The sequence below is a fragment of the Ooceraea biroi genome, chromosome 2 (assembly GCF_003672135.1).
Source record: "Ooceraea biroi isolate clonal line C1 chromosome 2, Obir_v5.4, whole genome shotgun sequence".
NCBI lineage: Eukaryota > Metazoa > Arthropoda > Insecta > Hymenoptera > Formicidae > Ooceraea > Ooceraea biroi.
In genome coordinates, this window is record NC_039507.1 from 12,082,278 (window position 1) to 12,092,977 (window position 10,700).

A 10,700-nucleotide genomic window follows, 5' to 3' on the forward strand; every position below is an offset into this window, starting at 1 on the left:
TTATCTTGTTTAAACATAGAAATTCGTATTTGTGGGTATTTTGTGCAGTACTACACAACTCGTGAAAATCGCGGATATTATATTGGACAATCATGAACATCATAATATAATTATGTTTGTACGTAAAATTGATGCTGACAGTGAAATAGGTCAGATAGCACACACATACCTGGCTGTAAAACCGTGAAAAATGAACTTGCCTTTTATCGTACTGAATCTATGAGGTGAAAAAAGTGACTTTGTGTAAGGAATATGTTATGCAAAAGAATATTTAGTTGGTAAGGAACGATGTTGGTGTATGGTTTTTGGCTGGTATCGTTGTCGAGAGTGAAGGCGAGGACGATCAGTTTTTGTTTTGAGGAGAGCGAAGCGTGAATCAAGCACCCCGAATCGTGAGAGGCAAGGGGACTCACGTGAATCAAGCACCTCGTACGTTTCACTGTCAGCATCAATTTTACGTATAAACATAATTATATTATGATGTTCATGATTTTCCAATATAATATCCACGATTTTCACGAGTTGTGTAGTACTGCACAAAATACCCACAAATACGAATTTCTATGTTTAAACAAGATAACGACCACGTTAAACATGTCCGTTTAGGCTGAAAACAGCTTAATTAGTGTTTTATGTATTAAGAAATTGTTTCTGATAATTTACATTAAAATCCAGAGAGGGCCGAAATCGTGGCTTATCGGGCCTCCTCCTTTGTTAAGAGTAGGAAGTAAGTTTTTTTTAAATCAAATCTTACAGTTATTGTATATTAATATGATTGTTTTTCATGTTTGAATGATTTAAATTGTTTTATTCAGATCTATAACAAATGTGAGTTCCAGACATATAAATGAGTCAATAGAAAAGTTAGGTGAGTTTATATCTAGTAGAGTTAATAATATTATTGTATTCATATTGTATTATTTAGAAACTATTGTGTTGATTGTTATCTTAAACATATTTTTAATTACAGACTTCTCAAATACATCGCAAAATCGGAGCCTATCTTATAACGAAGATAATATAATTAATAAACCAATTTCAAAGACTGTAAATGCAGTGGCTTCTACAAGTTTACCTTCTGCATCTTATTCTTCTGCAACAGAAAAGATAGGTCAGTTTATATTTAGTAGATAGTTCATAATGTACCTGGCTTTATAAATCCGAACTTACAAGTCTAACAATTATAGCTCAATCTTCAAAATTATGCAACCTTTTATGTATTTATTCTCTTCATTCTTTTTTTTCTTCAGAATCATTTGATAGTGATGATGATTTTCCTTTATCGCATTGTCCAGATGTATTAGGAAATTACAACACTGAATTTTCTTTGTTAGAACATTCACCAACAGTTTTAAAAAATCGCAAACTAGTTTCTCCACTAGCACATTCAAAATCGTCATGTAAAAGAAAAATTTTATCCGAGTTAAATGAAGAATCTCTCGACTCTTCGTCGCCTAAATTACCACAATTACCCAAACGATTAACGAAAAAAACAAAAGGCACATCTTCAGAAGATAGAATGGAAGAATCTTTTTTAAAATTAACATCAGTAGTCTCATCTCATTTGGAAAACAAAACTCCAAATATATTATATGATATAACAAATGAAGATGACATTTTTGCCAAAGCAGTTGCATGTCAACTGAAAAAAATAATGGAACCTGTAAGGTCTCGCATGAAAGGTCAGATTATGAAGATATTATATGATCTGTGAGAGAAAAATTTTATTTTATAGATATAAACATTTTTTATAACACAGAAGCAATGCATGTATTTATGGTAATTTTAATTTTATAATCATTAACTTAAATTTAAGATATATAATTTGTGATACAACAATTTTATTTTATAGTTATAAAACAGTTTTTATAACGCAAAGGCAATACATGTATTTATGATAATTTTAATTTTATAATCATTAACTTAAATGTAAGATATATAATCTGTGATACAAAAATTTTATTTTATAGGTATAAAACTATTACAATAATTACATTCTTAAAGATGTAATTATATATTAATATATATAAAAGAACGTTTATTCAGCCACTTTTATTTTTACTGTCAAATTATCGACCAGTAGTTCATGTGCTGGTCTAAGCGAGATGATTGCAGTCTATCTTTCAATCTCGTTCGGCTATTCGTTCATTTATATATAGAAAGTGGTCATTCCTTCCGCGGACCAGTCACATAATTAATGCGACGCGTTAATGATACGCGAATAGCGACGAGATAATACCCCACATAATTGGTTCTTAAAATAGCGTTCGGGACCAGTAAGTAATAAAATAGTTTCTTTCTTATTCTACTTTCTTAAAAGTTGTTTCGTAAATACTTCACACCTCGAATTCGTTTTATATACATTGCTTTGTATCATTACATAACCGAGTCATTTAAGCAAAAGTTGCATATTTAATTTTATTTTGTTATATGTTTATAATATGTAATATATCAAATAAAATATATATATATCAAACAGGTTTATGGTATATCTGTGGTATATCCCCTATGAATGTACTCCATTTACCATGGTACTTCACCTTATGGTGATGACAAATATTCGGATAGGATATTTCTTAAAACATAAGCTTCTCTTACCGCTCTATGTATATTAGTACGTCGTAAATTATTTATATTATTCAGATAAATCTCCATGCACTCTGTATAACGTCCTGTGTTGTCTTCAGTGTCTATATAATTTAAAGGACAGTAAGTATTTTCGTTTGTTACGCCATTGTTTTCAATCATTAGAAAATTATGCAAATTTATTGCAGCCATTATTATTGCATCTACATGATCTGGTTTTAAACATATACTCCTTCTAAAAATTCTCCATCTTGAGACCAGAATACCAAAAGTATTCTCAATAATGCGTCTAGCTCTTGATAACCAATAATTAAAAATAGACTTTTTTTTATTCAAACACTGTCCAGGGTAAGGTCGCATTATTTGTTTTGATAGAGGAAATGCCTCATCAGCCACAAAGTAATAAGGCATTTCTATATCTGATAAAAGTAACTTACAATTTTCTACGGGTATATTAAGATCGTTACTGTTTAAACACTTTCCAAATTCTGACTGTGCAAATATTCCACCATCACTTGCGCTACCATATGCAGCACCACAGTCTACTATAGTAAATTTATATTGATAATCACATACAGCTAATAATACAATACTATAGCTTTTTTTGTAATTAAAATATAAGCTACCAGAATTTGGAGGTGCTTTGATAACAAAATGCTTGTCGTCAATCGCGCCAATGCAGTTGGGAAAATTCCAATGATTCCAAAATCCAGCAGCTATTTTCTTCCAGTCTTCTTCTTTAGGTGGCTTTAAATAGATGGGATTTAAAACTCGTATTGTCACTCTGTATGTTTCTTTAATAATATTATATACAGTGGATTCACTTATTCGATGTGCAAATGCAATCGAAGCTACTTGATCTCCTGTTGCAAGGAATCTGAAGGAAAATAAAATTATTAACGAAAATAATACAAAAATAAAATTTTTTAAAATAAACGAATAAATAAATAAAATTATAAGTTAAAATTAATCTATAGGAATTAAAAGCACTTTTATATGTACCTAAGCATAATAAAAAGTCGTTGTTCTGCTGATAATGCTCTCCAATTTCTTTTCTCTAGATGAGGTCGCAATATATCTAATAATTTATTAAAAGTAAGTAAATCCATCCTTGTGTACTTAAAAAACATTTTCGTATCTTCTTTTAATTCTTGACAAAGATGTTGAAAATCACCATATAGCGGTCGATTGATATATATATAGGTCGTACCCAAAGTCGTTTCTTCTTAACTTGTTTACGTTTTTGCAAAAATATATAACTTGCTGATATGATGGCGATGTAAATGTGTAATCATCCATCTTTATATCCATCTTTGATAAAATATTCGTGAGTGTTTGTAGACAACCTTGATAATTATAAATATTCATCTGGAATATGCAATATTAATTAATTACAAATGTAAATTGTAGTAATAAATTTATAGAAATATCGTTTGCTTGAATAATTTATATATTAACTTACATAATTTTAAGTGTGCGTGCGTGTGTCTTATAAAAATTTTATCCGAATATTCCACAGGTGTACAATACTCATTGAAGGACAATGTTTAATAGTTAAATTAATTTTGAGAATGATCAATCATGTATTATAATAGACTGCTACAAACTTTCGAGTCAATCCAATCTGTTTATAAATAACGTTCTTTCGCATAAAAATAAATCCTCTTTTGACTTTATGTTCAATCAATACCACTAATGTTTATCATGTTTAATGTGCCCTTATGTTTATAAACTTTTTTTTATAAAGATTTTGGTTGCATTCAGTAATACTCAGCGAAAACTCTTAGTAAGAAGTAATAGTTAGAAAACTGTTGCACCGAAAGTGTGCGAATGGCGATTATTGTTCCTCAATTCTGATTGGTCAAAACATATGCTATGCACGTCTGTGTAGATTGAAATTTTTCTTATGCTTATGTCTATGTTATATCTATGTTCTATGCATTTCGTGTGAGATAGGCCTTTACACAAGTGGACAAGGCACCGTTACACTTGTAAATCTAGTTACAACAAGAATTATTCCCATTGACCGACATCCTTTAACGGAATTTTCGGACCTCACCACCTTTCCACTGTCATTATAAAAACCTCAAGCACACCGTCAAAATCAACATAGAGACGTTCGGACAGCCAATTATTTGAGCGACCGCGACGTCTTCACCCGGAGAGGTTGAAAAAGCAGCAAAAGTGTAATTCCAGTTTATGTAGATCATAGGTTACTTGCCGACATTCGATACAGCCAATGGGCTAGCCCCCTAAATCACATGTCAAAAAAGAAGGAGGCAATTTGGCGCCCGTGTGTGGATTATCGTTCGGTTGAAACGCACAAAACATTACCCGACAGATATTCCGATCACTTCACATTTATGACTTTTCACAATATTACTGGAAAAGACTAATTTTCCACAAATGATCATTTCGAGCATACCATCAAATACCCGTTGGCCTGATGTAAACATTCCAAAACAGCAGTTACAAACACCATTTGGCTCTTTTCGAGTTTTTTGGTATATGCCTATTGGTACTTCGCAACGCAGCCCAAACATTCCAACGATTTAATCAAAATCACAAGAGTTATATAATTATGGCAGACTACGATTTCGTCTTCCCGTACATCGACGATTTTCTCGTCGCTTCTTCGTCCTTTAGAAGAAGCATCGGACAATCACTTACGAATTATATTCAGTCGATTGAGAGAATATTTTTAATTATAGTTTGTTCGAATATCTGAAAGCTATCTGATGGGCATTATCTTTTACACAATAGGAGAAGACCGTGGTCGATTTGTAACAAAAATTCAAAACATTGTTTTGTCAGTAAACCGTTCGCAAAATTTTGTTTCACATTTTTTTTTTGGAAAAACAAACCTTCAAGGTTGAGCTAACTTATTCAGATTTTTATAATGTAAGGCTATCGGGAATTCCGTCTCGAATATATTCCATTTTTTTATCATAGTGCGACGAGCGACTATCGACACCCTCTGGTAGTCATTGTAAAGGGCTGGTGTCAATGTAACAAATACTTTTAACTTATAAATTAATATCGAGTAAACATTGAAATAATGAAACGAGAACAATGAAATAAACGAACAATAAGCAATAAGAACCAAACAAAACGAAAGTCTAAAAACCAAGTGAAACATAAACAAAAATATTTAATCAGAGAGACAATTAATATGATATAAAAAGAAACATTGTTATCAGTCAGCTGAGATGTTGGCAGATTATTCCCCTTTCGGTTTTTTTCTTGGTCTTGGTTTCACCATTTTCCACCCGGACTAAATAATACCAAACAATGTATATTAAAGACATACGAAGTATGTATTAGATGTCAATTGTAACTCCCGAGGATATTACCAAACGGACCCGTTTTTCGTTTCGTTTTACAATCGACACCTTCTATGCCATTTCCGAAATTATCCTGTTATTTGCTTATATGTTTCTTTACCTAAAATATCTAACCTTACACAATAAGATAGTTCAAGGCAACTATATAATAATGGCTGTTATCATTTTGAATAAATTATAGTACCTAAGTTGTGCCACCCAAAAAGATTGTTGAGAGATATTTACTTTTGGTCGCAATTTTCCGTAAATTTGGGAAATAACGTGGGAACAACAGCAATGTTACGGATGACACATTCAGGACGGTAATGCGAAAAGTTGTCTCTTATACTTTAATGAAGGCACTTTTCGTGTTTTTTATATAAGGTGTTGGCTCCTCAAAATAGCTCTGTTACATTACAGTCATTACACTTTGACACCGGCTCCCTACAATAGTTGAAGCTTGAAAATATTTTTTTTCGTTCCTGATGAAATTATCCTTGACGTTAAAGTCTTTTGGATAAAATTGATAATCAGATGACATGAGTGGTGCAAAAGTAAGCAGAGTTATATCTGTAAGATTACTTAAAATAATACTGAACATGATCAATTTCTTGAACGGACAGTACAAATAAATGGGAAATATGTTGCGTAACGATGGACTTTTGCGGCAGATATTATTTATATAGAAAGATAAACGGAGAAGCAAGTCAAACACAACTGTCATGAAAAAAATTATTCTAAGAATCGGGCGGTTTTTTCCTGCTGGCGTTTACCATGGCAAACCCCGTTACCCAGTGAAATATTGTTCCAGCTACCTTGGAGACTTTTTAAAAGGCTTGCCGGTAAATGGAAACCTGCAGTTGGGGACCATCGATTACGTATCAACGCGGTACAAATGCACTTTTGGAGCATAGTAGGTGGATAAGTACCATACAATTCGAGGCTGACGTTTGGTGAGTATATGGATTTCAAATCTAGCAGGCGGATAGCTCACTATCTACCTATTAGAACCGACCTCCAAAGTGCAAAATAACTATCAATACTCGACTTTGAGAAACCCCAGAAATTCAAAGTCCCAGGACTTCGCAGCTTTCCTACCTAATAAGAGCGGCCAATTAACTTTTATCAGTCGTTAATCCTATCCCAAACGCTGCAGAGACGCAGCCCCATTTTTATCCGTTAACAAAGTACCTCAGGACAGCAAGGAAAGAACGATAGAATAACGACACAACCGTGGCGACCACAGGGATAGCGACTAACGAAAGAGCGTGCGTGCGAAGCTTCGAGAAGATGAAGCAGCAGCTGGCTGTTCGCAAAAGGAAACGCAACTTTACCTGGCAGCGATACGCTCTTGCCACCTCCACGCCAGGAGATGCGATTTGACGACGGACGCATCAGGAATTAGCTATGGGGCGCAGTATCCCGTATAAGCCAGCAATAACTAATTAACTACCGATTAACCGAAAAAACTAGAAAATCTGAATACCCTCTGTATGCGTTTACTTTTTCACAAGAAACCGTTCTTCTCACTAGCATCAAGACTAAGTTACAGTACCTAACGGACTAGGAATTAACCACCATTTATCAACGCAATCCCAATTTCCGACCCTTGAATTGCCGAAGGACTATCTTCTAAAGCATTTATCGAAACTGTTCCGCCCACCGCCAATCAACAAGCACGCCTCCACCCACCGCCATTTTAATTCGGCGAGAGAGTGCAGGATAAGGAATCTCGCCATTCAAACTCCGTTCAACTGCTACCTCAACTCGTCAAAGACAAATTTACGACAAGGATTACCCCTTACATCAAAAGGACAACGAGAATACAGTGGCCCGACACCTCTCAAGAATGGATGCATCCGACTTCCATCCCAATCATTAATTTCGCAGGATTTGTCAAAGCTGACAGACCCCTGGCCAGGACTCAAGAGCCTTGCCGCACTTTTCTCAACAACAACCAACACATCATTGAAGTTTCAAAGAACTTAACTTTTTCCGGTCCCAGATCGATTCAGTGCCACTTCTTAACTGTCCCGACGTTCAAACGCACGGACATCGCGACCCATTCTGCCGTACACTAAGATTTCGATCGTTAAACAAGTATTTTAGACTCCTATAAGCATTTCAATTGATTAAATAAAACCATACTCTGAGTGGCAACCTAATCCGAGTAACCGATCAGTATCCAGAATACTGGACCGACAAACGATACGTACTTACGTCTCTATTCAACCTAACGACCTTACTATTAACCGGAGGATTGGACCAGAGAGAGCATTGTGTGACTGATTCCGAGGGCGTCAAAAAAGACTCTAAAAAAAGAGTATGGCTCGTACAACGAGCCTCAATCTCCAGCAAACCAAATAGAAAACCATAACCATTCCCACACACAGATTCACGTTTCGACCACGTACACATCGACACATCAGTCGACCTGATAACTCGGAAGTTAACTGGTGTAATCCCAATCGAGACACTCAATATCGCCGCTTCATCTTAGTTGATTACTGACAAGCCTTAGAATTCGCATGAAACATGGCCCGGTGAAGGTCCATCTGCCGCGAGATTGAAAAAAGAACAATCGGATCACCAAGCAGAAACAGTCGCTAAAGCTTCTTTTCATCCATTTGGATTCTCGCTTGGACAACCAAAATCATCACGACAGTAATCCAAGACTAAATCAGATCATGTTCGATACAAGCAGACAGCTCTATTTAAAACGACAAGAACTCGCTAATATCAAGAACAAGGTGAGTAAATTATGGAGGAAAGATTAGAATTCCAGCGTAAAACCACCGAGCGCACCTAAAATCTCATCCACCGGCTATAACAAAAAAGGAATTTCTTTCTAGTGCGTATACTGGATGGACATGCCAGCCACACATTAAAACCCTACACCAAGAGTAGAGGTCGAAGTGAAACAAATCAGACAAATTCTAAACCAGGAGACGTGTGGACAAGAGACTAAAAAAAAATCAGTAACTATTAATTCCTTGTATGATTAAGCGGTTCCCTAGTCTATCGAATCATGTTAAGCGTATAAAAAAGATAGACAAACTTAAAAGCTTCGTTCCAGCAAGAATATCTATATGGGACAACTTCTTCGAAATTCTTTACACACGAAGGACTTGCCTCACGATCCACATTTCCTTTTTGGGAAGATTTCGCGTACATATGCGGACAGTAAAGATACCCTTATAATCATTACAACAACCCGCCCAAGACATCTTCTTATAGAGCGCGCCCAAAGAGGAAGACTTTTTATTATTTAAAAGACCTTGAATTTTATACTGACCTGTTGAGCCCACGTTTATTATGATCTACCTCAACAGGCCCGCATATACAAACGACATAAGGAATTATACCTTGTCAAGGAAAGTCAAAAACTGCCATATTCATGCTGAACCCCATGCACCGCTAAAAGTCACCCTCTATTCGAGATGGAAATCTAACGATCTACTGTCTTACCTACTATGTACGACAATCAAATAAACATTCTTGTCGAGTGCCGATAATTTTATCGAGTCGAACGAGTGAAGCTCTGCTTAAAATCTTTCTGTCAAATACGACCGAAGTTTACCGTTATGAGCAAAGTCAGTCATATTTCGAGAGCCAAGGAGAGATTAAAAAGCATTAAACCGATCACCCATAAATCACGTCTTAAATATTTGCTAATCTTAATGACTTCTGACAGCCAGTTAACATTGTAAAATACCGCCGTCTTCACCCAGTTCACAGCGACGACCTCAAAGCAAGTACTAAGGTCTATCAGGGACGAGACACAGAAGATCTATACGAGCCGACGACCACGCGCAGATAAATTGTCGGAGCGAGATAGAGAAAGAGTATTAATCGTATATTGTGGCTTAAGATTTTTGGTGATTACATCTTCGAAGTTCAATATATAAGACCATTAGATTAATTATCTGTCTAATCGCGCTTCTCCCAGAGGGACCGCCTATTAAGAGTAGGTATTCCATTTTGTGACAATGATATTTAAATTGTACATCTCTTTTTGGTACTACACGTATACATGCTTACTTTAATAGTCCCATGAATGTTTTCTTAAAATCATACAGATGCGGTGTTAAAATAACCTATACTCCGGCTGATTCCTATTCTTGTTACAAAACCTTTTCTCTGTTCCCCGAAGGCGCGAGTTTTCGCCTTAGATTATTCAGTTAAGGCTAAAGAGCACTCTAGATTTTGCATATGCGCATAAACAGATGTGCATATATGGTATCTATTTGATTGGTCTATATATGCATTGGCTGTCAATATACAGGTAAAATAACCTTGCTGTATACCAAGATCAAAGTATCCTGGATATGACATCTCTCTTGTGATTATATAATTAATATGTGCGCTTATCCAAAATGGTCTATCTGTAGTTTTCTGTCTCGTTACTGTTTATAAAACCACAAAACGATACAGTTCTTCCCGGAAACTCCGAACACACAACAATGCATTATTATAAATCATAGTGACGCGAAGATTAAAGTCTCCCCGAATAATCAATATTAAACAAAACAAAAAAAAATAGCTATCATGTCCAAGCCATTACGTTGAGCTTTCCATTAGCCCATCCAAATCACACTGCGTGACTAAAACGCGTAACAATTATATCTCTTATGCCCCGGCAGGATGTTTATGCTAAGTTGTGTTTATAATACACTATGAATGGACCTCTACATATACCCGAAAGAACAAGGGGATCATATGTAGAGGGGTCTGCGTAAAGAAACTTAAAATAAGAACCAAAAACTTCTAACTTATCGACCCATACCGTTA

General features: G+C 35.2%; 1 protein-coding gene and 1 pseudogene across 1 annotated transcript; one reads left to right on the plus strand and one right to left on the minus strand.

Annotated features, from left to right (window-relative positions):
* The window catches only part of LOC113563661, a 2,828-nt pseudogene extending 975 nt beyond the window's left edge, over positions 1-1,853 (plus strand).
* Positions 1,854-2,639: 786 nt separating this feature from the next.
* Positions 2,640-4,306, minus strand: LOC113561484 (protein ALP1-like). The gene is made up of 5 exons (XM_026967980.1): positions 4,049-4,306; positions 3,797-3,954; positions 3,589-3,664; positions 2,794-3,463; positions 2,640-2,690 (listed from the first exon to the last, which is right to left on the minus strand). Exons 3-5 carry the CDS (start codon positions 3,594-3,596, stop codon positions 2,640-2,642), a joined length of 729 nt encoding a protein of 242 aa, XP_026823781.1. The 5' UTR covers positions 3,597-3,664; positions 3,797-3,954; positions 4,049-4,306.
* Between the last annotated feature and the right edge of the window lie 6,394 nt (positions 4,307-10,700).

What these genes read in the sequence shown, in the direction of transcription:
- LOC113561484 (XM_026967980.1), bottom strand. An exon ending in TATGTTTAAAACCAGATCAT is followed by an intron (nt 2,691 to 2,793) that starts GTAGATGCAATA and finishes TAAATTATATAG; the next exon opens with ACACTGAAGACAACACAGGA.